This window comes from Ornithorhynchus anatinus, chromosome 14, assembly GCF_004115215.2.
Source record: "Ornithorhynchus anatinus isolate Pmale09 chromosome 14, mOrnAna1.pri.v4, whole genome shotgun sequence".
Lineage (NCBI taxonomy): Eukaryota > Metazoa > Chordata > Mammalia > Monotremata > Ornithorhynchidae > Ornithorhynchus > Ornithorhynchus anatinus.
In genome coordinates this window covers 24,287,319-24,314,568 of record NC_041741.1, presented here as the reverse complement: position 1 = coordinate 24,314,568, position 27,250 = coordinate 24,287,319, and the positions used below count along the sequence as shown (strand labels likewise).

The following is a 27,250-nucleotide window of genomic DNA, read 5'->3' as shown; positions in this document are numbered from 1 at the left end:
ATTTCCTTCACCTATTTTTGAATAGGAGCACTTAATTAACATGGAAGAGAGAATTCAACTGCTCAGCTGATTAGAGAATGCAAAAGGCAAAATGATCAATAGGAGCTCTGATGAAACTCTTTATTGCTGTTTCTTTCTTAAACTATTTTAGGAAACAAAAGCCTTCAGATATCACACGGTCTCTACCATCAACTCATAATACTGTTTTTTCATCACAATCTTCTTAGAGCTTTATTCAACGTTTCTTACCTGGTGGATTTCTTCAGGCGTGTACTGCTGAGGATGAAGAAGCAAATCATTATGTATGAAACACCAAAGGAACACATCTGACTCAGAACAACATTTAATATTTTTCTTCTTAAAATGACATAGATATAAAACTCCAGTTTTAAATTAAATCTGGTTCCTCGTCTGGTTCACAGACGTGAGTTAGGATGGACTGCAAGACAGTAGATTCAAGCACATCAAATGTTAAATGGAGTTTCATATTAAATCGCTCACTTTTGCAGTTCTGCTCCTTCTCCCTGAGTTTCTGCTCCCACATAGCTGAGTTTCTAATTTAGACAGAAAGCACCCCAGGCAGGTAGCTATCTTTTACATGCTTATCATTTTATCTCTTATTTTGGCCCAGGCTATTATGCCAAGGTGTATAATACATATTAATCCTGGGGTAAGCCCTCTGACTTAAACTTGGAACAAATGTGCAAGGAATTTCTCGGAAGTGTGAGGAAAATGTTTCCTCCTTTCTCGTTTCCAGTTTTTTTTTCATTTTTATGTTCTGATTTGCCTTGAAGAAAAGTTTTCTGGAAGAAACTATAACACTTGTAAAATTTCCTTCCCGTTCATTTGGAGGATAGTCCAAAAATCCTTCAGTTCCTTGGCAGACACAGAAGGGTTAGATAGCATATGTAGGATTTAATAAGTAATGCAATATTAGATGCTTGCCCAAGCAAAGTGAACTTAATCCAATCATCATGGAGATGTATCATAAAAATTAAGTGTGGCAGCCAGGACTACAGTTCATTAACTATTTCCAGACACAGATGTGTACCCAGTGGGAGGTCTAGCAGGAAAGACAGTCAGAGCTCACGAGGCAAATTTCAAGGCAGCTGGGAGGAAGGAAGGCATCAGGAACATGGACACCCCAACTGGCAGCCTCTATGCCTGTATGCCACATATTGGGCAGGACAGAGCTACTAAAACCGGGATCCTCTCTTCCCCCTCCTAAACCAGGATAGGCTTAGGAATGTAACTTCTTCAGTGTTTCTGACCATCCTCCATTGGGAACCTGACTAAGAATCATGCATGATTCTGGATGGTAGCATGTGTTTGTGTGCACACTAGGGTGTGTGAATGAGTATAAAAATAATAATATTAATATTAACAATAATGGTATTTAAGAGTTTACTGTGTGCCAGGCACTAAGTGCTGGGGTGGATACAAACCAATCAGACTGGACACAGTCTCTGTCCCACAAGGGGCTCACAATCTCAATCCCTATTTTACAGATGAGGGAACTGAGGTGCAGAGAAGTGAAGTGACTTGACCAAGGTCATACAGCAGTCAAGTGGCAAAGCTGGGATTAGAACTGAGATGCATGAATTACATAGGTGTGCCAAGTTGTCCCATTCTTACCTCCTGGTAAATGTTATTTTTTTGTTTTGTTTTTTTGTTAGGGTTTTTTTAATGTTTAGAGTGTAAGTTCTTTGTGGGAAGGGATCATGACTCTTCATTATCCCAAAGCATCTAGTTCAGTGCACTGACCAAAGTGGTCCCCAATGAAGGCTAATAATACTACCATACATCACTGTACATACACCTTAGTTCAGTACTATATTACATCAGCAAAATGCTTACATGGACCCACACCACACCTCATAACTAGCAAAAACTATTCAATTTCAGATATCACAAAATCTACACCATGAACTCGTAATAGTTTTTCATCACAATCATCTTTCTTTTCACCTTGCCATTATCTTCTCCCCTTCAAAATCTGTCATCCCACCTTCATAAAGATGTCCAGTCTTTCTACCATATTCACTTGTCTTAAAATGCTTTCTCCTCTCAGAATCACATCTGGAGAGTTTCCAGTACTCTACCGGTCTTGGCTAAGAGAGGGAGAGTCAAGCAGAGGCCTACCATTCCATTCCTAGTTTGGGCAGTGGCTTGTGAGTGGAAGGCAGTCTGCTACAAGTCAGAACTCACCTGTATGGGGCAGCAGCAGCATGGGAGAGAGTCAAGGGCAGAGACTCAAATCAACTGCACAGAAGGAGACAATAGTAAGCCACTTCTGTATTTTTACCAAGAAAAGTCTATGGATACACTACCACAACGTTTGCAGATGGAGTTGGAGCATTCTGGGAGAGATGTGTCCATAGATTTGCTATGGGTTGGAAATGACCTGACAGCGTAAGACAGAGACAAAATGCTTTGCTCTTCCTCTCCCCACTAACAACGCTATTTCCTTATCTGTAAGGGGCTCTGCACTCACCACTTCTATCAACCAATTAATCAATTGTATTTACTGAGAGTTTATTATGTGCAGAACACTGTACTAAGCGCTTAGGAGAATACACTATAATGAAGTGGGTAAGCATGTTTCCTACCCATTAGGAGTCTACAGTCTAGAGGACTCTAGAATGATTGATTCTAGGGCTATTGACTCCCTGTGCTGTAATCCCCACATCACTCTTGCCTTTCCCACTGCATCCCTGGATCAAAAGCCTGCTTCTTTGCTTCTGCTTCTCTTTAATTAAACAAAAACTCCTAACCTCAAACTCCTTGGCTCTCAACCCGCTGTCATCTTAGCTAGTCACTGTGTCTTATTCTGACATCTCACCTTGAGCTCTTTTTCCCTCCAAAACAAACTTCCTATCAGGAGTACCATGAAGACATTCCACTTTTCTGGGCAGTGGTTCCCCAAAGATCATCTAGTTTAGTGGCAACTTAACAGAGTGACTATTCCTTGGTTAAATCTACTTATGCCTTGTTTTGGCACCCTACGGTATTAAGCATTGGGGACAGTACAATTCAGTAGAGTTGGTAGGCACAAACCCTGCCCTCAAGAAGCTTGAAATCTAGAAGAGGAGATGAATATTTTTAAAAAATCACAGGGAGGAGAAACAGAGGATACAGAGTATAATTTATACGAATAAGTGCTGTGGGGCACAGAGTTGCTAATCAGTTGCTTAAGAGGTTCAGACTTAAGCTCATAGGTGACACAGAAGGTGGGTCCAAATCCGGTGGGGAGATGAGGCTCCTTAGAGGAGATTTTAGTAGAGCTTTACCATTACTGAGAGTGGTGGTCAGTCAGATATGAAGGGGAGGGAGTCCAAGGCAAGGGAGATACCATGAACAAAGAATTTATGGAAAAAGAGAAGAGATTGAGATTCAGAAAGTTCCTTTTTTTAATGGCATTGGTTAAATATGAAGGCTACAGTTATAATGTAAGTGGAACAACTGAGTCATGGTTAGGCATGTGCCATGATGAGATAGAATTAGGTCATACCACCTTCCCCTACTAACCCCTCGAGGGCAGAGACAATGTTTACAAACTGTATTGAACTCTCCCAAATGCTCACAGAGTGATCTGCACAAATTAGCAACTCAATAAAAATTCCTGACTGATGAATTGATTTATTGCCTAGAAGAGCTGTCACTATTTCAGGACCTTGGTATTTCAGAACTTTGCCAACAACAATTTTGGAAGTCATCCTTTTGTCTACCGGCTGTTGTCAGGTAAGGCCATTTTGGTTCTGGATTCCTTCTACTCTCTCCCTCACTACTCTCCTCCATCACACCACCCTCCTTTAATTGCTTTTCGCCCCTGTCCCTATCATTTTGAATAAGCTCTGTACTGTTTTCCCTCCTCCAGTGTGCTGCCTTAAACTCCAAACTAGATCCTCCTGCATAAATGAAAACTAAATAAGAATAATAACTCATCTCACTGTCTATCTCCTTACCCAGTCCTCATTTCCTCAGTCTCCCAAAGCCATGCAGTGGTGGAAAAGAGCTGGGGTAGATTTGCGGATTGGACTGAGCCCCTGATTTAGCAGGCAGGGGAAGATTTACAGTGCTTCCCATCTCAGGTACACAACTATAAATCTGGGATGGTAGAGGCAAAGTTGGGTGAGGTGAGGAAACTGAGGTAAAGAAAAGTGAAATGCCTGGACCTCGGCTACACAGCAGGCAAGTGATGGGATAAATGGCCAGTGAGGTGGTATCATTCGGGAAAGATAGGCAGGGCAAAAGAGAAGTGCTACAAGACAGCTTAAGATTCCCTTTTCCCTCCTGTCTGTTGAAAAAATATCAGGGATGTCATATCTGTGGATCATTCTGTGGACTATTCTGGGGAGAACTGTCTACATTTAAACTTTCTCTGGGAATGAGGTTGGTAACTTCAAATCCCTTTCCCACAGGGAGGATATGGGGGGAGAGATCACGGCTGTCACCCCATGTACTGTTTTATTGAGATGGATTCAGCATGACTTCTATGTAGCACAATAAAATCTAATTTGGGCACAGATGGATCTGCTCCAGGACAGTGACAATGATTTGATCCATGAAAGCTTATTTCTGCTTCAATTGTGTCATCTATAGTTGAAGGGAGGCTGAATTTTTTTTTTGGTTAAAAAAAAAATCTCAAAACCATAAACAAATACTGACAGGGCAATTTATATCTCATTGTGCAGAGGATGCTAAGACTCAACTGTATGGCAGACTCCCCTTTCTAGAAATTCTTCTGCCTTTACTCTTCTCTCTCTGCTGAAATCAAGAGCTGTGCATGGCTGTATTTCAAAATAACTCAAGAATTTAGTTCCTATGGCAAGAATTCAATACATTTCAGTTCATGTGGATGACCAATTTCATTCAAGTCTCCACTAAACCTCAATTTCAGTGGAAGCTGGAGGGTTATAAAAAATTCTTCTTCTGTCCCAGAATAGTATGCAGTATATTCCAATCTTTCCTAATTCACAACTATCCCACTCACTGCCGAATTCTAAAAGAGAAACATTAAATATCATAACCGTCTCAGTGATTTCCTAATCTAGCATGGCATATCGTCACATTTATCTTCCGGAACCTGCACCTTAAAATATTACATTTTCCTGTGATAGAAATATTTCATCTGTTTTATTTTCTGTTAGAAGGCTATCACAGAATATACTGCAGAGAAGAAAGTGAATAAAAAATCAACTTAAATAGGAATAGGAAGTAGTGTGTCCTAGTGTAAAGAGCATAGGTCTGGGAGTCAGAAGGCCTGAGTTCTAATCCCAGGTCCACCACTTGTCTGCTTCATAACCTTGGGCAAGTCACTTCATTTCTCTGTGCCTCAATTTCCTCATCTGTAAAATGAGGATTAAATCATGCTCCCTCATATTTAGCCCCATGTTTAACAGGGACTATGTCTGACCTGATTATGTTGTATCTACTCCAGTGCTCACTACAATGCTTGGCAATAGTAAGTGCTTACCGGCTACCATAATAATCATTTTTATTAATAAGAGGAAAGGAGCCAAGGGATTTAAAGGAACACCTGTGGTTACAACCCATTTGGGCCATTCTGTCAATCGTATTTGAGTGCTTACTGTGTGCAGAACACTGTACTAAGCATTGCAAAGAGTGCCGTACAACACTATAACAGACACATTCCCAAATCCTTTTGTCATCTGGCTGGACCACCTACAGCATCATTCATTAATTCATTCATTCAATTGTATTTCTTGAGCTCTTACTGTGTACAAAGCCCTGTACTAAGCTCTTGGGAGAGTATAATACAATAGTAAACAGACACATTCCTTGCCCCAAAACAAGCTTACAATCTAGAGGGGTAGACATATTAATATAAATAAATAAATTACACCAATGTACATAAGTGCTTTGGGGCTGGAAGGGGAGTTAAAGGGAGCAACTGTGGGTCCACCTTCCCCGGATCCCATTCCTGAGCAGGCATGAAGCTCTTTGCCCTCTCCCCCAGCCAGAGCCATGCCTGCTTGCTGAACTGTCCTCCAACACATCACGCACACAGAGGCAAGAATCTCTAAACCACCTCCACATGTAACACGTGATGTAACATTTCCAAGATGGTGGTCACACCTGCTCACAGCCAACTTTGGACAGTGTTGCCGTTGAAGTAGGAGGCTCAGGGTGGGCAGTAGTCTAGGGAAGCTGAGTGAGGGGGATACTCAGGGTAGGGCCTGGCTGCCGGACTGATTGGAAAAAACAAAAAAATGCATGGTTATTTTTATTTTGGGGGAGGGATGTTCAAGGAGCTTTGGGCTGATGATGCTTTGGGGGGTCCCAGAAACAAGTACCCTAAATTAGGCTGTCCAGATGCTGGGGCTGGCAGGAAGCAGTTGGTGGTGGAGGCCAGATATCTGAGCAGAGATGGTGCAGGCAGAGAGTTTCCTGGCCGGCAGGGACAGTCACCTTCTATGTCGGAGGGGGGATTTTTTTTCTGCAGGCCAGAAAGAGAGCTGAAAAGCTTTAATGGGAAGGCAGCTCCAGAGCCTTGACAACATCCAGGGATGATGCAGGGGTCCCACCACTGGAGGGGCACAGCTCTAAATCAATGCAGAGGGCGGTGACTTTGGATCAGTTACTGCTTCTGAGGCACCGAGACAGCTGAGTGATGAAACCCTTGGCCTAACCATTCACGCACCCACCCTCCTACTCGGGGAGGGGAAGGCCAAGCTTGGTCTTCCTGTCTCTTCCTTACCACATTTCAGAGGCTTCGTGTCACCTTGTCTCCTTCTACCTCACCTTGCTACTCTTCTACTACATTCCTACTACACTCCTCGCACTTTGCTCCCGTAATACTAACCTTCTCACCGTACCTCCATCTCATCTATCTCACCACTGACCTCTCACCCACATCCTGCCTCTGGCTTGGAACACTCTCCCTTTTAATATCTGACAGTTACTCTCCCCCCATTCAACACTTTATTGAAGGTACATCTGCTCCAAGAGGCCTTCCCTGACTAAGCTCTCATTTCCTCTTCTCCCACTCCCTTTTGTGCCGCCTTGACTTTGTCCCTTTATTCACCACCCATCCCAACTTGATGACACTTATGTACGTATCTGCAATTTTATTTATTTATATTAATGTCTATCTCCTCCTCTGGAATGTAAGTTCCTTGTGGGCAATTAAAGCATATGTTATATTGTACTCTTTCCGACTCTTAGTACTGAGCTCTGCACATAGTAAGCACTCAGAAAATATGATTGACTGACCGCCGGGCCCAAAGGAAATAGGGCTTGGCCACTCATGACTCTGGACTCTCCAGATCAAGCAGGTGCCCAACAACACGAATCAAACACAAATGTCTAATTTTGTAGAGCTGTGGGGTGGGAACGTGGTAGATCCTGTCATAGAGGAAACTAAAGATGGCTGCCAATCATGCAGTTGGAATGGGGGAGGCTGAAAATGTGCAGCAGCTATCTTGATGAGTCCTCTGTGAGCGCCATCTTGAAGGTCCCTTATGGTGGACATAGTGGGGAAACTTGCTCCCTTTTCAAGTGCTGCCTTAAAAAACCTGCCTACCTCACTTCATCTCATTCATTCATTCAAGAATATTTATTAAGTGCTTACTGGGTACAGAATCCTGTACTAACTCCTTGGGAGAGTACAGCAATAAAGGGACACATTCCCTGTCACTGTGTCTGAAGCCAGCTTTATGACTGTGTGAGCCAACTGAGTGTCTGGCCCAGTACAGTTCAAGCCCAGCTCGACAACTTGGACAAGGGCTGGTACTGTGTTCAGATACACCCGCTCCTTGGTACCACTTAGGAGCAGCCCAGTCGCTGTGCCGTTGAGGTGTCAGCAGTCAGGATGGGTCCAACTCAAGGGCTGGTGAGAGGACCCGTAGTCATTTTCAATTATTCAGAAAGGAACAGACTTGTGAGAAGCAGCTTTTGAGAAGCAGCATGCTCAGTGGAAAGAGCATGAGCTTGGGAGTCAGAGGTCATGGGTTCAAATTCTGCCTCAGCCGCTTCTCAGCTGTGTGACTTTGTGCAAGTCACTTAACTTCTCTGTGTCTCAGTTACCTCAAGTGTAAAATGGGGATTAAGACTGTGAGCCCCATGTGGGACAACCTGATCACCTTGTATCCTCCCCAGCACTGAGAACAGTGCTTTGCACATAGTAAGCACTTAACAAATGCCATTATTATTATTATTATTATTATTAACAGATGCATGGTTACCTATTCTTTTTCCAATGCCCTGTTCCAGACCTTCTTGACTTCCTTTCATCCCTCTGAATAAACCACCCAAAGCAAGTTTTTGCTTCCTGAGCAATCTCAGCTGAAACATGTGTGCCTCTTTTTTGGATTAACACTATCTTGCTTATTCTCCCATCCAATTCTATCCATGACACAATCATTCTCTGTTCTCTTTACACAGGGAGAACCTCTCTTGTTCAGAATAGTTGAGGTTCCTGTGAAGCGGCCATGGGGTAATCATCAAATAAGAGAGAAGGGTGCACACCAGGAGCTCAAACTGCACAGAGAGATGGGGGACCTTTGGACTGAGAAGACAACAAGATCAAGTTGAAGGGACGTAAGCTGGAGCTCAAGACCCAGACTTGACAGTAACTTACCGTGTGTCCTTGAGCAAGTCACTTAATGTCTCTCGAACCTGGATTCCTCAGAAAGTCAGTCAATCATATTTATTGAGCACTTATTGTGTGCAGAGCACTGTATTAAGCACTTGGGAGACTACAATATAACAATGAACAGATGCATTCCCTTCCCAAGACCAGCTTACAGTCTAGAAGGGGAGACTGACATTAATATAAATGATAAATTACAGATATATACATAAGTTATTTGACGCTGAAGTTATTTGGGGAAATTTTATAGAAAAATGGTCCAGGCAGCAGAGTGAAGTATGTACTGGAATAGGGAGAGACAGGAGGCAAGAGGTCAGCAATTAGGCTGATACAGTAATCAAGGCAGGATAGGATAAGTGATTGGATTAAGGTGGCAGCAGTTTGGATGAAGAGGATAGGGTGGAGTTTAGCAATGTTGTGAAAGTGGAACCAACAGGATTTAGTGAAGAAGTGAATATGTGAGTTGCATCAGAAAGGAGTCAAGGAAAATGCTAAGGTTTGGGCTTGTGAGACAGGAAGAATGATGGTCCTCTCTACAGTGATGGGAAAATCAGGAGGAAAATCAGGTTTCTCATCTGTTCTTTGGCAATACGATAGACTGGGGACCCCCTGACAATAATACCTGTGATGTTTGTTAAAAGCTTGCTATATGCCAAGCACTGTACTACATTCTGAAGTAAATCTCTTAATCTGGTCAGAGTTTCTGTCCCACATGGAGATCACATTCTAAGCAGGAGGGACTTCACATCTACCTCACATAGCTTAATACATATCATCATTAAGACCTCTACCATCACCACAACAACCGTTGGGATTGGGTAGGGAGCTGTGTCCTGATGATATCACCGTATGGACCCTGGCCTCAGTGGAGACTCGACACTTGCTTGCCTCTGACCATTTTCCATGGGCACTCCCCCAACTCTGAGTGTGTCTGTGTGTTTCCACCTCTCTGGCTTTGTGGTTTTGTTTCTGTCTCATTTATTTCCAGCCCCATCCTCTGAGGCCCACAAGGACCCGCAGTGGTTATTTAGTGAGAGCTTACTGTGTGTGCAGAGTATTGTACGAAGCACTGTACTCCTCTCTCCCTGGAGGCTGCCTTGTTCATGCACTCTTTGACCCGACACCCTTCTTGCCTTTGGACTGTTGATATTGGGTTCAAGGCTGGCAATCAGTTTTCCTTTCCTTGCTTCATTGCTTCATCAATAACCAGAAGATCAGCAAGGAAAAATTACCCAAGAAAGCAGTGGGGATTAAATGAATTTGATACACAATAATAGTAAAAAAATAAAGGGGGATAAAAGAAGGTCAATAGAGAAAAGAGGAAAGAGAACCAATTTACCAGGCCAAAGCTTTCTTCATTTCCAAAATCCTCCTACAAAAGCGGCATGGTTTAGTGGAAAGAGCACAGGCTTTGGAGTCAGAGGTCATGGGTTCTAATCCTGCCTCCACCATTTATCAGCTCTGTGACTTTGGACAAGTCACTTAACTTCTCTGTACCTCAGTTACCTCATCTGTAAAATGGGGATTAAGACTGTGAGCCCCACGTGGGACAACCTGATTACCTTGAATCTACCCCAGCTCTTACAACAGTGCTTGGCACCTAGTAAGCAGCGTGACTCAGTGGAAAGAGCATGGACTTGGGAGTCAGAGATCACGGGTTCGAATCCCCCCTCTGCCACTTGTCAGCTGAGTGACTGTGGGCAAGTCACTTCACTTCTCTGTGCCTCAGTTACCTCCTCTGTCAAATGGGGGTAAACAAAAACAAAAAACTATGAGCCCCAAGTGGGACAACCTGATCACCTTGTATCCCCAGCGCTTAGAACAGTGCTTTGCACATAGTAGGTGCTTAACAAATACCACAATCTAAGCACTTAAGAAATACTATTATCATCATCTCTTTCAGGAAACCTGTGAATAATTCACAACATCCAAGTTGCATCAATCCAACTGCTACCCTTGGAAATTCTGCATTTTATTTTGTTTCTACGAAACTTTGATATGCATCTGTGTGTGTACATATACTATGGAGAATATATCATATGAGTTCTAGATATCTATAAATTTTAATGTAGACAAATTTTGCCTATACAAGTGCATGCATATTTTAATTAGGATTCTTATTTTCATATTCAAGATGTGTTTACTTGTCTACTCATTCTACTATCACCTTAAGCACCTGATATTCATCACACCCTCAGTCCCATAGCAATTATGGGCATATCTATAATTTATTTTAACATCTGTCTCCCTCTCTAGACTGTAAGCTCCTACCTCCTCTATTATATTGTACTCTTCCAAGAACTCTGGTTCAGTTTTCTGCACACACTGATTGTCAAATGTGATGCAGTTCTCTACAAGATCCCATGACTAAACAACACTACACAAAAATAAGCCCCAAATGAGTGTATGTCAACTTCTGTTCATAAACGCACATCTATATCAGCTTCACTTTAAAAGATTTTATTTTTCTACAATATTTCATGCTTAGAAGGATAAAGCAGCAAAGCAGGACAAAAAGATCATAATGTCCTACTCTTGTCAGCTAAGATTTCTTGGTTCCTGGAACTGCAATTTGCAGTAAATCCCTGCTGGGATTTACAAGATTAGTTACAGGATTCTTCTGGAGTGGTAGAATAAATGATTTCAAGAAACATATAAGTTTCTGCAAAAGTATGAGTGAAGTTTTACACATTGCGTTCCTTTTTGTTTCCCATCCACTTTCACAACTGTTGCCTTAATAGCTAATATTCCCATTCCAAATCTATATCTCTAGTTTTTGTTTCTCATCTGCTCCTTAACCTTGTATTTTCTCTTACTTTTGTGATGACGCTATCTGTTTGACTTGCCAGCATCTTAAAATTAAAGTGGCTAATCTTTCTCAATAAATCTCCTCACTTTTCCACTCCTGTTGTCAACAACTTTGATGACATCTTTGACCTCCCGCTCCTTCACTTTACAATTTCAATTCAGTTTCTAAATCCTGCCATTTTTTTTCCTCTGTAATATTGGATTAACTTGCTGGGTTTTTGCTACCTTGTAATCATCGTCTATACTCTCTCAGCACTTCCCAGGAGGAGTATTGGAACCCTGTTACTACTGATCTCTCTCGCTGCAGCCTCTCCTCCAGACTATCTTGCAGATATTGTTAGAATGTTTTGCCTTATGCTGTTGAGTAGTCTCCGACCCATAGCGATGCCATGGACACATCTCTCCCAGAATGTCCCACCTCCACCTGCAATCCTTCTGGAAGTGTATCCATAGAGTTTTCTTGGTAAATATACAGAAGTGGTCTACCAATGCCTCCTGCCACCCAGTAAACTTGAATCTCCACCCTTGACTCTCTCCCATGCTGTGGCTGCCCAGCACAGGTGAGTTTTGACTTGTAACAGATTGCCTTCCACTCTCTAGCCACTGTCCCAGCTAGGAATGGAATGGATATGCCTCTGCTTGACTCTCCCTCCCCTAGTTGAGACTGGTAGAGGACTGGAAACTCTCCAGGTGCGACCCTGAGAGGAGACTGTTAGAATTGCCTTGTAAAAATTGCAAAGAATCACTATCAGTTCTCCGACGCTTCTTAAATGAAACTAAAACTCTCAAATGTCAACTCCAAATTTCTCTATCACCTGAATTTTTCATCTTATCTGCTCTCCTCTGCAGTGGTCTCTGCTTTTCCCAATCAAACCTCCCAACCATCCCTCCCTTGTGACTACCCAGATTTTCTGGATCTCATGACAACCCTTCTCACTTTCATTCAGTACTACTAATGGTATTTTTTAAGGGTATTTGTTAAGTGCTTACTATGTGTCAAACACTGTCCTGTGAGATGGAGTAGATGCAGGATAATCAGGTTGGACACAATCCCTGTCTTAGGCTCACAGTATAAGTAGGAGCGAGATCAGGTATCCCCATTTTACATTTGAGCAAACTAAGGCACAGAGAAATTAAAGGACTTGCCCATGGTCACACAGCAAGCCATTCAAGGAGCCAGGATTATTATTCAGGTCCTTCTGACTCCCAGGCCTGTGCTCTCTCCACTAGGCCACGCTGCTTCTCTAGGCCATGCCTCTTCTCTATTTGTCAAGCGCTTACTTGGTCCAAGCCACTGTATTAGGCTCTGGGATAGAAACAAAATAATCAGGTCAGACACAGCCGCAGTTCTTTAACCCACATTTCACAGTTAAGGAATCGGGGGCACAGAGTGCTCAAGGTCACGTAGCAGGCAAGTGGTGGAGCCGGGATTAGAACCCAGTACTCCTGACTTCCAAGCCCAAGCTCTTTCTCCTGGGTCACATGTGACTATCTTTCCTCCAGAGCTCTCTTTAAGGTAGAAGGAATCCCTTGATTAATTGCCACATCGGCCTAATAAGGCTACTTCCCCATTCAAGTAGGTATCTACTTGCACTGTTACTCACTTGTGTTTATTACTCATATTCATTCTCTCACTGTTGACTAGATTTATTCTTCATTTGCTATCTCATTAAACAGTAAACTTCTAGAGAGTAGGACTACACTTTTTCTTCCTTTATATATTGCCCAAGATCAGTAAACTAACTCCCTACTAGTTGTCCACAAATACTGGCAGTTCACTCATAATTTGATGTTCCTCACTGATTAAAATATCCAAGTATTTATTTTTATTTTTATCATTATTTCTAATAATGATAATAATGGTACTGGTACGTGCCAAGCCCTGTTCTAAGTGCTGGGGTCGATACAAGTTAATCAGGTCGGATACAGTCCCTGTCCTACAAGGGGCCCACACTCTTAATCCCCATTTTACAGATTGGGGTGACTGAGACCCAGAGAAGTGAAATGATTTGCCCAAAGTCACACAGGAGACATGTGACAGAATCAGGAGTAGAACCCAGAAACTTTTCGAATCCCAGGCCTCTGCTCTACCCACTAAGCCATGCTGGTTCACTTATAATTGAACAGGAAGAGCAGATACAAACAGCCTTACCTATAAATGAAGGGAGCTACCGTAGCCGTGTTGGGGTGACTGTATTGCTGGTGCTGAGGGAGGTGGACAGCAGCACTTCCCGTACTCTGTCCACTGTTTGTGGCCACCGAGACAGCAGCGCAAGAAGTTGGTGTCAGAGCCGGGCTGAACTCCTTTCCCTCCAAAGAAGCGTGGCTTCCAGATGCATTTGTCTTCTCTCCAACTTGGGGCTTGGGGGCAGTTTGGGATTGGCTTCCCTTTGTAGTCCTGAACTTTTCTGACTCTTTACTGGCCCCACTGCCAGGTGAAAGGCTCTGTTTGGCGGAGGGCACCTTTGAACCGGGTTTGGGAATCCCGCTTGAGGAGGGGATTAAGCTCTCCTTCTTGGCTGTTGAGGTCTTGTTTCCCTTCGGGATCAAGCTGGCGATTTTGGAGGTCTTTTTCGTCGAGGTCTCGGGGACGGGTTCCTTCTCTTCCTTGGCCAGTTTCTCAGTGCAAATTTTATTTTTGTCCCTGTTCTTTTCCTCTTTGTCCTTTGGCTGTATCAAAGACTTTTTATTGCTGAGATTTTTACTTCCAGCCTTCGGAGGAGTCAATTTAGGTGACGCTTTGGGGCTGCTACCGACAGAGCCCCCGCTGTTCAGGCCACTGTTCAAGCTGTCCATTTCGCCGCATTCCGACAGGCCATCCTCTTCTCGCCCGCTGTCGTTCAGACCGCAGCTTGGGGACTGCGGGGGCTGCAAGGCGGTCCGGGCGTTGACCAGCTTGAATTTCTCAAGCATGGATTTCTGCCCGGCTGGGGGAGGCTTGGCCCCTTCTGAAGGAGGCGGCTTGAGCCTGTCAGAGGCCAGAGTGGGAGAGGTGACGGGACTTGGCTGCTTCACAGACAACATGGTGGAGGTGGCACTATGCTTGACATTCATGGATTTGCTGCGCCAAGGCTTGCTGGCACTTGGAGAAGGGATGGCAGAGGCCGGCTGCTGCCCGCTGCTGGTAGGATGTTGCATGTGGCCGTTCGCACCCGAAGATGGCGGAGGGCCTTTGGGTGAATCTGCAGCAGGATGGAAAAACAAAAATGGACAAGCCAATTATTTTGTAATAATAATAATAATAATGGTATTGTTAAGTGCTCACTATGTGCCAAGCACTATTCTAAGCACTGGGGTAGATACAAGGTAGATACAAGATGGTCCCACGTGAGGCTCCCAGTCTTAATCCCCATTTTACAGATGAGGTAACTGAGACACAGAGAAGTTAAGTGGCTTTCCCAAGGTCACACAGAAGACAGGTGGTGGAGCTGAGATTAGAAACCGCATCCTCTGACTCCCAAGCCCCTGCTCTTTCCTCTAAGTCACGCCGCTTCCCTTACAGAGCTATTCACCTGCTTCTGTATGTGACTAGCATTCTATGTCTTTCCTCATTCTGAGTGATCTGGGAGGTTTCTCTTCTGAACTGAAAGCAAACTGACCTTACTTATTGCTTATTGCTATATTTTGTTCTCCCAAATGCTTTGTACACAGTAAACGCTCAATAAATACCCTTGAATGAATGAATGAATTGTGGGATGATTGCTCTTTTCTTCTGGACATGCAATGCTTTATCTCTAATATTATTATTGTTAATCATATTTATTTAGTGCTTACTAAATGCAAAGCACTGTACTAAGCACTTGGGAGAGTACGATATAACATCAGACACACTCCCTGTCCACAACGTGCTCACAATCTGTAGGGGGAGACATACATGAATATGAATATGAATGAATGAATAAATTAATTAATTAATTAATTAATAAAATAAATAAACTATATACTTCCTCTATGCATACGGGTGCCTATGTATATTGATGGATATTGTTATTATGTTTGTATTGTGTCTATGTTATTTTTTGTCAATATTTGTCAATGTCAATATTTTGTCAATGTCAATATTTTTGATATTGAATGTAGCATTCTCTTTTGATTAGGATTTGTTGAATTTATGGTTGTCTCAGTATCCATATTTTCTCCAGCTTTCTTAAGACACATAGCATGCCTCTTCATTTGTAAAAACAATCACCACATAAGCAAGAGCCTAGATAACTGTATAAAAATATACTACAGAGATGTTTATAGCTCTTTTTTTTCTTCTGCAAAGCTATCCTCCTCTAGCAGTAAGATGTCTCAAATACAAATTGCAAATACTTGTGATTCAGTGAATTACATTTGTTGTTCTTTCATTTGTTCAAGTCAAACAGAAGTCTATGAGTGAGTGGAGATCTAAAAATCACCTGGAAAATCAAATTATAGCTGTAAAGTAGGGGAAAAGACTGACAATTTCAAAACAAACACACCAGGAATTTTGACTGCTCTGCTTTTCTCTCCATATGACTTTTCTACCTCCCATCACAGGGTATTTGTCTATTAAGACAGAAGAATTTTGAATGTCTGCAGAGATCCTGCTTAATGGAGTTGGGGAACCCTGGCCATACTTTACCACCACCCAATCTGGTTGTGTGACAGCTCCCTCTATCCTGACCCTACAATAACACCCATACCGTGACTCTTTGTTATCACATGCGCTTAACTGGGCACTGTTTCTCTACAGCAACAAAGGGTTTTAGCACTCCCACCTAACCATACTTGCTTGCTTCAACTGCTCCCCCTTTTATCTAACGGAAAACAAGCATATGCTGTAGCAAACACTCACAAATCAATCAATCAGTGGTATTTATTGAGCACTTACTCTATCCGGAGCATTATACTAACTGCTCACTATCTAGAGGGAGAGATAGTCATTACAATAAATTAGACATAGGAGGGCATCAAGGGAACAGAAGGATAGTTGACTCCAATGAGAGGCAGTAGTTCTCAAATTGCTTAAATCTAGGAAATGTTTTCTATCTCATGAACTGTGAATAGTTCTGTGGCAGTCAATCAAACTATCCCCCAGACTCAGGAGGGGGAAGAAGACCCCAGGAAATAGAAGATTACTAAGTGCTTCTCCTGGAAGGAAGTTTATAATGCCTACTGTGGTATTTTCTTAGAACTGAGCCAATCGAGGCCCTTGAGGGCAGGGATGTTGGAGGAGAAGGTCTGGTGCCATTTTTATCTTAAGTATTTTAATCTCATGGGAGGATTTATTTAGTTTATGTACAAAATGGGAGTATGAGATGTAAATTTGAAGAATTTGAGGAGGATCTATGGTATCTTCCTTTCACCAAAAAACACTGAAGGTATATGTAAAAATCTTCCCAGTTTTCAGGGTGTTGGATGGATCTGTTTGTGAGAATTCTGTCTTTTCTCTCTAGTTGTTAGAAAAAATCATGTTAATAAACTATTTCCTTACTAGGCCCCTGACATTAAGTGACAATTTCCTGTGTTTGGGTTTCTGGTTTAGGACTCTGACTTCTGCCTTACAATATTACTCCCTCCTCCTCCTCCTAGCAATAATCATTATTATTAATAGTAATAGCAGTATCACTGCACTAAGCACTGGGATAAACACAAGTAACCAGGTCAGACGTAGTCCCTATCTTTTAATCCCATTTTACAGATGAGGAAACTGAGGCACAGATAATTTAGATGACTTGCCAAAAGTCTCACAGCCAGCAAGTAGCAGAATCCGGATTAGAACTCAGGTCCTCTGATTTCACAGCCCATGCTCTTTCCACTAGACCATACTGCCTCCTTTATCTTGGCAATGGAATGATTACTGCTTCTTTATGGAACATGTTTTGTAATAATTCAATGCCTAACCTAATAATAATAATAATGATTAAGGTATTTAAGCACTTACTATGTGCCAGAGACTGTATAAGCATGTTAAACATCACCTCTTATTCTTGATTAAAAGAGAGTTTAGCTAAGAACTGAGGGGTAAGATTACACTGGGTGACCTTAAAATGCAGGTTACCCCAACATTGTATGCCAAATTACATGTTCAATGGATATGGTCATGCATCTTAGTCCAAAATGGAAAAGAACATCTCTGCTATTCTTGAAGAGTATCAGACATTTCAAAAAGTAAATTCCATTTCTACATACCCAATAAACTGGAGCCAGCAAGATTTTTGAAGCGGTCAGTCATGGCAGTAATGGTTTGCCTAGTGAACCTCCCCAACTATTTTTCTAGCTTAGTGAATTCAGCAAATCCCAAACCATTCATTTCTCCAAGTCATTTCCCTGAATTTCTAAACCCACATATATTTTAAGAGTAAGTTAATCCATGCAGAATTGTAAAACTTTAAAATGGTTTTGGATAGAAATGAGTAAGTATTGTATTCTCCAAATTGCTTAGTACATGACTCTGCAAAAAAATAAGTACTCAATAAACACTACGGATTGATTGATTTTTATTTTAGAGATTTGATTTTTATTTTAATTTGGCAGGTGAGGCACTGTTTGCCTACATTTTTTGACTGTGGAATAAATTGAGTTTAGCATTCTTTTTTCTTTTTGCCATCATTTTGGGGACCTCTACTCCTGAAGAAATTATTTTAAGATGATCAGAAAGGAGGGGAGTAATTTCAGCACTATTGGACACCAAAGTGAGAGGTGGTGACTGCCGATTAACCAGTTCAAGTTCGATTAGCAGTTTTTATCACCACAGTAGCTGCAAAATGTGTCTTGAATGAATGTATATTCACACCCATAGACTTTGAGACATGTCATCATATCATTGACCTGAAAATGGGCTGTGTAAATTAGCTCTGTCCATACTTTTTTTATCACATTAGTTCATTCTATGCCATGATTTATTTGAATATGAAACTCCACATTTCCAATAAACCAGGCCTAAAAGCAACAGTACCAACTGAATACAGATGTCGCTCATAAATTCTTGACCTTTGATACGACGAACATGTACTCATTGCTTCACTGGAAATGCCAAGGTCATTTTACCTGTCGTACTCACCGTCATCACCACTCTCATCACAATCCTCACAGCATTTAGTGGGTGAGAACAACGACTGTGGTGTTTTCTGTTGTAAACCATGAATGTGCCTCAGCTCAGTGTGGGAGACTTTGGAACTAAAAGCCTGAATCTCTCAAGCACTGAGGAACTGGGACATTATTTATAATAATGTTGGTCTCACCTTCTAGACTGTAAGGTCATAGTCAGCACGGTATATGTCTACTAATTCTGTTGTAGCATATTCTCCTAATTGCTTAACACAGTTCTCTGTGCATAGTAAGTGCTCAAAAAATACCATTGATCGATTGAGTCCAGGTTTTCAGCATCTGTAAATTCACTCATCTATGCCCTCCCAAAGCTGCCACCAAATAATAATAATGATAATGGTATTTGTTAAGCATTTAATATGTGCCAGGCACTGTTCTAAGCAGCTGGGCTAGATATGAGATAACGAGGTTGGACAAAGCCCCTGTCCCACATTTACACCAATAAAATAATGAAAAGAGAATAAGGACAAAGCAGTTTCTGCTGCTGTTGCCGCCAAGGGTTCCAGAGTTATTCTGTCCCAAGCCTTAAACCGTACCCCTTACCATATTTGTCCATCTTGAAAAGCTCGCTGCAGAGAGAAGAAAAGTGTAGAGGGTTCTGCAAAAACCCTCACTATTGATGGCAAAAAAACCCTCACTGTAAGTTGTAGGGCAACCTCCTTCCCCTAGTCCTGAACAAAAATCCTAGGCAATTGGTGGCTCAAGGCAGCAGTGTCATTCAGCAATAGCTGGTTGTCTGAACAGCCATATTTAGACAAACTCCACTCACCCCAGAGAGGGAGAGACTAGAAAGTTACCACAAACACCTTCTACTTCACCAACCCCCAAACTGCCTCATCAGAAGACCATGCCTGCTGAACTTTAATCTTGCAGTGCAAAGACATGAAGTAAACCAGAGATAGTGTATAGTGCAGTGCTTTGTACACAGTAAGCACTCAATAATCATAACTGAATGAATGGATGAATAGCCATTATGTCATGGAGCATCAGGATCCCAGTGAATTTAGCCTTACCTCTAAACCATATGGGAGGGTAGTCTATTCAGTCATAAAGTGTACCTGGTTAGGACTACACTATCAACAGCAACTTCTTTAACTTAAAAAGGACAGACTGTGGGCAGTGAATGAGTCTGTGATAATGCCATGTTGGAGTCTCCCAAGTACTTAGTACAGTGCTCTGCACTGATTGACTGATATATATATATATATAAGGCTCAAGCAGCGTGGGCTAGTGGATAGAGCCCCGGGCTTGGGAGTCAGAAGGATTTGGGTTCTAATTCCAGCTCCACCATTTGTGGTGGTGGTTGACCTTGGATGGGTTCCTGAATTTTTATGTGTCTCAGTTCTCTCATCTGTAAAATGAAGAATAAGACTGTGATCCCCATGAACAGTGTCCAACCTTGTATCAACTCCAACCTTAGTACAGTGCCTAGACATAGTAAGGGCTTAACAAACGCCATAAACTATACAAAGGACAGAGAGAGAGAGAGATACTGTCCCCCCACCTCCCAACACATACACACAACAGATATACAAAAAATATTTTAAAATGCATTGCTTTAACCCATTTTGAGTCTTCTAATGTCTTTACCCTTTCTCTGTAATTATGCCTACCTTCTACATGATTCTCAAGCTCCACAGAGTAACTGGCAAAGTGACATACCTCTACAGCTCTGAACCATTCCTCTCCTTAATGGTTTATTTGGTGTGAGCCAATTACTCACTGATTACAATCCACAAAGTCTATATCTGGTCTCTAAAGCTGATAGACTGTTGTTCATTAGCGTTAAATGTTCCTAACGATAATCATGAACATTTTTGACTCTCTAAGCACATTTAATAAAACAGGCACACTTTGCAATAGAAATAAATCAGCCCCTGGCATAAGAAGCAGATGCTCTCCAAGTAAACATTTTTAAATGAAGGCGACCTTCATTTGTGTCTAGAAAACACAGTCTGAACTCTCAACAAGTTACTTAGTGCATTAGGGGAATTAAAGATAGACAGTGATGAAACATTCAGTCAATACTGTATACAATTTAATCATTATTATCAGTGGCATTTATTGAACCCTTACAATGAGCAGAATACTATACAAAGTGCTTGGGAGAGTAATAATGATAATAATAATAATAATACTTGTGGTACTTATTAAGTGCTTACTATGTGGCAGGCACTGTACTACATGCTGGGGTGGATCCAAGCAAATCGGATTGGACACAGACCCTGTTCCATATGGGGCTCATAGTCTTAATTCCCATTTTGCAGATGAGGTAACTGAGGCCCAGAGAGGTAAAGTGACTTGCCCAAGGTCACACAGCAGACAAGTGGAGGAACTGGAATTAGAACCCATGAATGTCTGACTCTCAACAGAGTTGGCAGACACGTTCCCTGCCCACAGTGAACTTACATTCTAAAAAAGACGAGGAGACAAACACTATTAGGGTTGGGGGTTGGTGATTAAAGATTGATGAAGGGGCAAGGGAACAGGATTATTGACTTCACTGGAGAGGACATTGAGGAGGATGTGGATTTTTGCATCAAGAGAGGGGTGAGGGTGGCTGGAGTCCAATAGGGCATGATGATAAGTGAGGGGAGAGAACAGTTTTGATGTTTGTGGGAGGATTCTGAAATCCCTTTAAAACATTACTGGAGACTTCAAAGACACTCTACTTAGCCCCACCTTGTTTGCCCTCCTTCCCAAACATGTTCGTATCAGTTTGTGAGACATGAGAGACAGCATGGTCTAATTCAGCACAGGCTTGAGAGTCAGAGGGCCTGGGTTCTAATCCTGCCTCTTCCACTTGTCTGCTATGTGACCTTGGACAAGTGATAACTTCTCTATGACTCAGTTTTCTCACCTGTAAAACGGGTTAAATACCTGTTTTCCCTCGCCCTCCTTCTAAGACTGTACATCTGACCTAATTATCTTACATTTCACCAGTGCTTGGCACATAGTAAGTTCTCAAAAAATACTACAGTTACTGTAGAAATAGGAATACTGCGACAAACACAGCCACAAAGCTAACGTTCCCCCTTCAGCATCTGAACAAGCGAAATGGCAGGCAGACAGATAGGCAGGGCCAATATTACATTTCCTGATTTCCTTTTTTTTTTAGGGGATTCTATACTTATGATTTTAGTTATGTGAAAATCGCTCATTACTATCAAAGTTGGTGTTAGGGCAGTGTAGGCTATGCTTTAGAGAACTCCATATTTTCAGGGGCCGGACCACCGGTATGGGGAAAATCAGCTAGTGAGAGACCTAGAACCAAAGTTTTTCAGGGTGACAAAGGCAATTTGAGAAGGAGAATTATTGCATCGGCACTGAATCCCTCTCCTCAAATTATTTCCCACTGATCCAAGTCTTAGAGGTGGCCTGGTAGGTCTTACCAGAGGATAGCAAATATCTCGACCATTGAAGATTGTTGTCTAGAAATTTTCATGGAATGCATCTGGCAGTCAAGTTATTTAAGTTTTAATCTATTAATCTGAATACAAATTTTTTCCCCAACTCTGCACATCAGAAGATGACTTTTTTTGTTAAACATAAATTGTCTAGGCTGTTGATCTGTATCACAACATAGGGATTGTGAGTCATTTAATTAGATCAACTCAGTTGTTCACTAATTATGTGACTTCTATTTGGCACTGAAATTCAATAATTGCATATTTTTATTATTTTGCTTTACTGTCACAGATCTGGAAGATGTGTCATTCTTTCATTCAATCGTATTTAGTGAGCACTTACTGTGTGCAAAGCACTGTACTAAGCCCTTGGGAGAGTACAATATCAAAACAAATAGACACATTCCTTCCCACAATGAGCTCACACTCTAACAAGCTGTCCTCATTCAAAAAGGGAAAAATAGAGCAGGTTGCTCATTAGGATCCAAATTTCCATGTCAGGAGAGTCCTGGACTTCTAAAATGGAGTGCATAGTTTCAAAATTTCCTAAATAAAATAATATCGTCAAAATAATAGATTACATCAGTATATGCCACTTCCTTGAGAACTAAAAGGATTGGGTAATAATAATGTTGGTATTTGTTAAGTGCTCACTATGTGCAGAGCACTGTTCTAAGCACTGGGGTAGATACAGAGTAATCAGGTTGTCCCACATGAGGCTCATAGTCTTAATCCCCATTTTACAGATGAGGTAACTGAGGCACAGAGAAGTTAAGTGATTTGCCCATAGTCACCCAGTTGACAAGTGGCAGAGCAGGGATTGAATCCATGACCTCTGACTCCCAAGTCCGTGCTCTTTCCACTGAGCAACCACCTATTGAAAACAAAACCGAAAATTGTTTTCCATATATTGTTTTAGGTGATCACTTTAGTTACATGGCTGCAAATACTTTTGTCACCTGAATTCCCAAGAAAAGTCAGAGGCCTGAACATGATGCTACTATTTATTGAACAGATTTCATAGTTCCACTCCTTGTGAGCACGGAAAATACCTATCAACTCTGTTATGGTGAACTCTCAGTAGTGCTTCCTACAGTGTTCCGCACTTAACCCCGAATAAATACCAGTGATTGCCTGAACCACACTCTTGAAAAATCACATCCCAGAGTTTTAAAATAAATTCAGCGACATGGCCTGGACATCAATTTGGGGGGGGCTGAAGTGCTGAAATGATCAGATGTTAAATCGTTATGACCAGTAATGAAAGAAAATGTTGCAGTTACTAATCTGCAATAGTTTCTAATCCTACCTCTGAAAATCATTATGAACCTACAAGCTCAGCTAATCAACTGGAATCTCTCAGTTAATATCTGTCTTTCACGTGGCATCTGTCTCCACCTTGTGGTAATTGAAGCACAAGGCTAATTCTCCCAGTGTTTTTAGAGCAGGTTCTCACTTCCAGATGGGGAAATAGATAGGAAGATTAATTTTCTTGAGGACCGGGCTTCTTTGAAATAAAAACAGACTGTTCAGCTCAAGGAAACTTTTGCAGGAAGTAAAGGATGGAATCTGAATAATAATTCCACCTCGCCACTTGTCGGCTGGGTGGCCTTGGGTAAGCCACTTAACTTCTCTGTGCCTCAGTTGCCTTCTGTAAAATGGGGATTAAGATTGTAAACCCCAAATAAGACAACCTGATTACCTTATTCCTTATACCTGATTACTCCAGCCCTTAGAACAGTGCTTGGCACATCCATCTTATTAGATGTCATAATAATAATAATAATGTTGGTATTTGTTAAGCACTTACTATGTGCAGAGCACTGTTCTAAGCACTGGGGGAGACACAGGGTCATCAGGTTGTCCCATGTGAGGCTCACAGTTAATCCCCATTTTCCAGATGAGGTAACTGAGGCACAGAGAAGTTAAGTGACTTGCCCAGAGTCACACAGCTAAGTGGCAGAGCTGGGATTCGAATCCATGACCTCTGACTCCCAAGCCCAAGCTCTCTCCACTGAGCCATGCTGCTTCCCTCTTAGTGACGTTATCAGCTCCCTAGCCTTTGATATTATCTTGATATTTTTATTGCTTCATCCACCAACTCCTGTTCTCCATTTTACTCTTAGATTATGAGCCTCAGGGCTAGAGACTATAATTTTTCCCAGTGCTTAGTACAGTACTCTGCACACAGTAGGAGTTTAATAAATAATTTTAGTACTGCAACTAAATTGTAATCCTGTAGGAAGGGAAAGTGTGCTTTGCTTCTCTTGTACTTTTCCATCTCCTTTGCACAGCATTTTTTGCTCAGTCTTTGCTCAGTAAAAACCTTGCTACACTCCTACTACAACTCAGCCTACACACTTTGCTCCTCTAGTGTCAACCTCATCTATCTCTCTGCCAATCTCTCACCAATGTCCTGCCTCTGTCCTGGAATATACTCCCTCTTCATAACCAACAGACAATTAATCTCCCCACCTTCAAAACCTTATTGAAGGCACACCTCCTCCAAGAGGCCTTCCCTGGCAGCTCTGCTTTCCTCTTCTCCCACTCCCTTCTGCACTGCCTTGACTTGCTCCCTTTAATCTTCCCTCCTCCCAGTCCCCCAACACTTACAGACATATCTCTCATTTCATTTATTTATATTAATGTCTGTCTCCCCCTCTGGACTGAAAGCTCATTTTGGGCAGGGAATGTGTCTGTTATATTGCTGTACTGTACTCTCCCATGTGCTCGGTACAGTGTTCTGCACACAGTTAGAACTCAGTAAATGTGGTTGACTGACTGATGACTGTCTTTCTAGTTTGCTGCAGGGATTGTGCTAAAATCAGTGTAGGAGGTTTATTCATTGTTCCATAAAAGATTGCATTAGAGAAGCAGTGTGGCTTAATGGATACATGGGAATCAGAAGGGTCTGGGTTCTAATCCTGCCTCTGCTACATGTCTGCTGTGTGACTTTCAGCAAGTCACTTTGCTTCTCTGGGCCTTGGTTACCTTACCAGAGAAGCAGTGTGGCTCAATGGAAAGAGCCTGGGCTTGGGAGTCAGAGATCATCGGTTCGAATCCGAGCTCCGCCACTTGTCTGCTGTGTGACTGTGGGCAAGTCACTTAGCTTCTCTGGGCCTCAGTTACCTCATCTGTAAAATGGGGATTAACTGTGAGCCTCACGTGGGACAACCTGATTACCCTGTATCTATCCCAGCGCTTAGAACAGTGCTCTGCACATAGTAAGTGCTTAAAAAATACCAACATTATTATTATTATTACCTGTAAAATGGGGACTCAGAGGGTGAACTCCTTGTGGGACAGGGACTGTGTCCAACCTGATTAACTTATATCTACCCCAGGGCTTAGACGGTGCTTGGCACATAGTAAGTACTCAGGAAGTACTGTTGTATTGGCTACCCAGGAGCTCATGGCCATGGTTTTCCTCTCCAGAAATGCCCCCTGCCATCACGGCAACCAAGATCCATCCTGACATCCTCCCCATGGACTGGGGTTACATAAATCAGGGAGCAGGGCAAAATTCTTCACTCTCAGAACTGGACCAGTTTAGGGTCTGTGACCTCAGCCACTCTCCCAGGACTTGACCATCCACCTAGCATCTCAGAATAGAGTGGATTTGCTGTATTGTATTTCCCCAAGTGCTCACCGCAGTGCTCTGCACACAGTAAGCACTGAATAAATACGATTGAATGAATGAACGAAAGAGGGAGCAGAACTACTATGAATATTTGAAATTTTGGAATATGCTGTGACAGGGGTCCATGGATGGATGAGGGGAGTACAGAGTAATAATAATAATAATGTTGGTATTTGTTAAGCGCTTACTATGTGCAGAGCACTATTCTAAGCACTGGGGTAGAAACAAGGGAATTAAGTTGTCCCTCATGGGGCTCACAGTCTTAATCTCCATTTTACAGATGAGGTAACTAAGGCAGAGAGAAGTTAAGTGACTTGCCCAACGTCACACAGCTGACAAGTGGCAGAGCCGGGCAGTCTTAGACTTAGGATATTTTGAAAGAGAAATTATGTGATCAAAGCAATTGTCTGTTCTCTAGTATTTAGCCAATCACAGGGACAGACAATGGTTCACGGTCACTGTACTTTGCGCTGGTTTTATTTTGGGCAAAATTGTGGGGTTTGAAGCTAAAGAACTCTTCATTCCTGGGTGATAATAATAATAATGATAATAATAATTGTGGTATTAGTAAAGCACTTATTATGTGCCAAACACTTTGCTAAACACTGCATAGATACAACCTAATCAGGACCCAGATGAAGCTCTCATTCTAAGTAGGAGGGAGCACAGGTATTGAATCCCCATTTTGCAGAACTGAAGCCCAGAGAAGTGAAGTGACTTGGCCAAGGTCAACAGGTAAGTGGCAGAGCCGACATTATAATCCAGGTCCTCTGAGTCCCTGGCCTGTGCTAATTCCACTGGATTTATACATTTGGCTCTCCTAAAATCAAAAGTTGCCCACACATTCATTAAAGCTAAGGGCCAATTATTCCACTCCTCCAATTTTCTCCTTGATCCTCTCCAATCTGACGTCCATCCCTTTCACTCCACTGAAACTGCCCTCTCAAAGGTCACCAATGATCTTCTTTCCAAATCCAATGGCCTCTACTCCATCCTAATCCTCCTTGACCTCTCAGTTGCCTTCGACACTGTAGACCACCCTCTTCTCCTGGAAACGTTATCTAACCTTGGCTTCACCGACCCTGGCCTCCCCTGGTTCTCCTCTTACCTCTCTGGTCATTCATTCTCAGATTTCTTCATGGCCTCCTCCTCTGTGGGGGTCCCTAACTGTGTGAGTCCCTGGGTCTCCTATTCTCCATCTACACCCACTTCCTTGGAGAACTCATTCACTCCCATGGTTTCAACTTCAACCTCTATGCGGATGATACCCAAATCTACATCTCCAGCCTCAATTTCTCTCCCTCTCTCCAGGCTCACATTTTCTCCTGCCTTCAAGACATCTCTACTTGGATGTCCTCCTGTCACCTCAAATTTAACATGTCCAAAATAGAACTCCTTATCCTCCCATCCAAACCCTGTCCTTCCCGAGTTTCCCATCACTGTAGATGACACCACCATCCTTCCCAACTCACAAGCCCGTAACCTTGGAGTTATCCTTGACTCCTCTCTTTCATTCAACTCACATATTTAATCCATCACTAAATCCTGTCATAACATTGCTAAAATCCCCCCTTTCCTTTTCATCTATACCGCTACCATGTTAATACAATCACTCATCCTATCCTGCCTGGATCATTGCATCAGCCTCCTCGCTGACCACCCAGCCTCCGGTCTCTCCCTGCTCCAGTCCATATTTCATTCTGCTGC

The 27,250-nt window shown here is 42.3% G+C and overlaps 1 protein-coding gene and 2 non-coding genes across 9 annotated transcripts in view; 1 reads left to right on the top strand and 2 right to left on the bottom strand.

The window, feature by feature from the left end:
* NAV3 (neuron navigator 3) overlaps nucleotides 1-27,250 on the bottom strand; it is a 617,057-nt gene that overhangs the window by 205,032 nt on the left and 384,775 nt on the right. For 4 of the 7 annotated variants that reach the window (XM_039914053.1, XM_029078987.2, XM_029078989.2 and 1 more), the window contains 2 exons: nucleotides 13,575-14,604; nucleotides 250-276 (listed from right to left, as the gene is read on the bottom strand). In XM_039914053.1, coding sequence (XP_039769987.1) covers nucleotides 250-276; nucleotides 13,575-14,604 — 1,057 coding nt within the window. The remainder of the gene's footprint in view (nucleotides 1-249; nucleotides 277-13,574; nucleotides 14,605-27,250) is intronic. The other 3 variants (XM_029078990.2, XM_029078993.2, XM_029078988.2) reach the window with 2 other exon arrangements.
* Nucleotides 2,062-2,198, top strand: LOC114816841. The gene has a single exon (XR_003764646.1). It is a non-coding gene; the product is annotated as a small nucleolar RNA SNORA7 (small nucleolar RNA).
* On the bottom strand, nucleotides 11,993-12,130 carry LOC114816849. Its single transcript, XR_003764654.1, has one exon. It is a non-coding gene; the product is annotated as a small nucleolar RNA SNORA7 (small nucleolar RNA).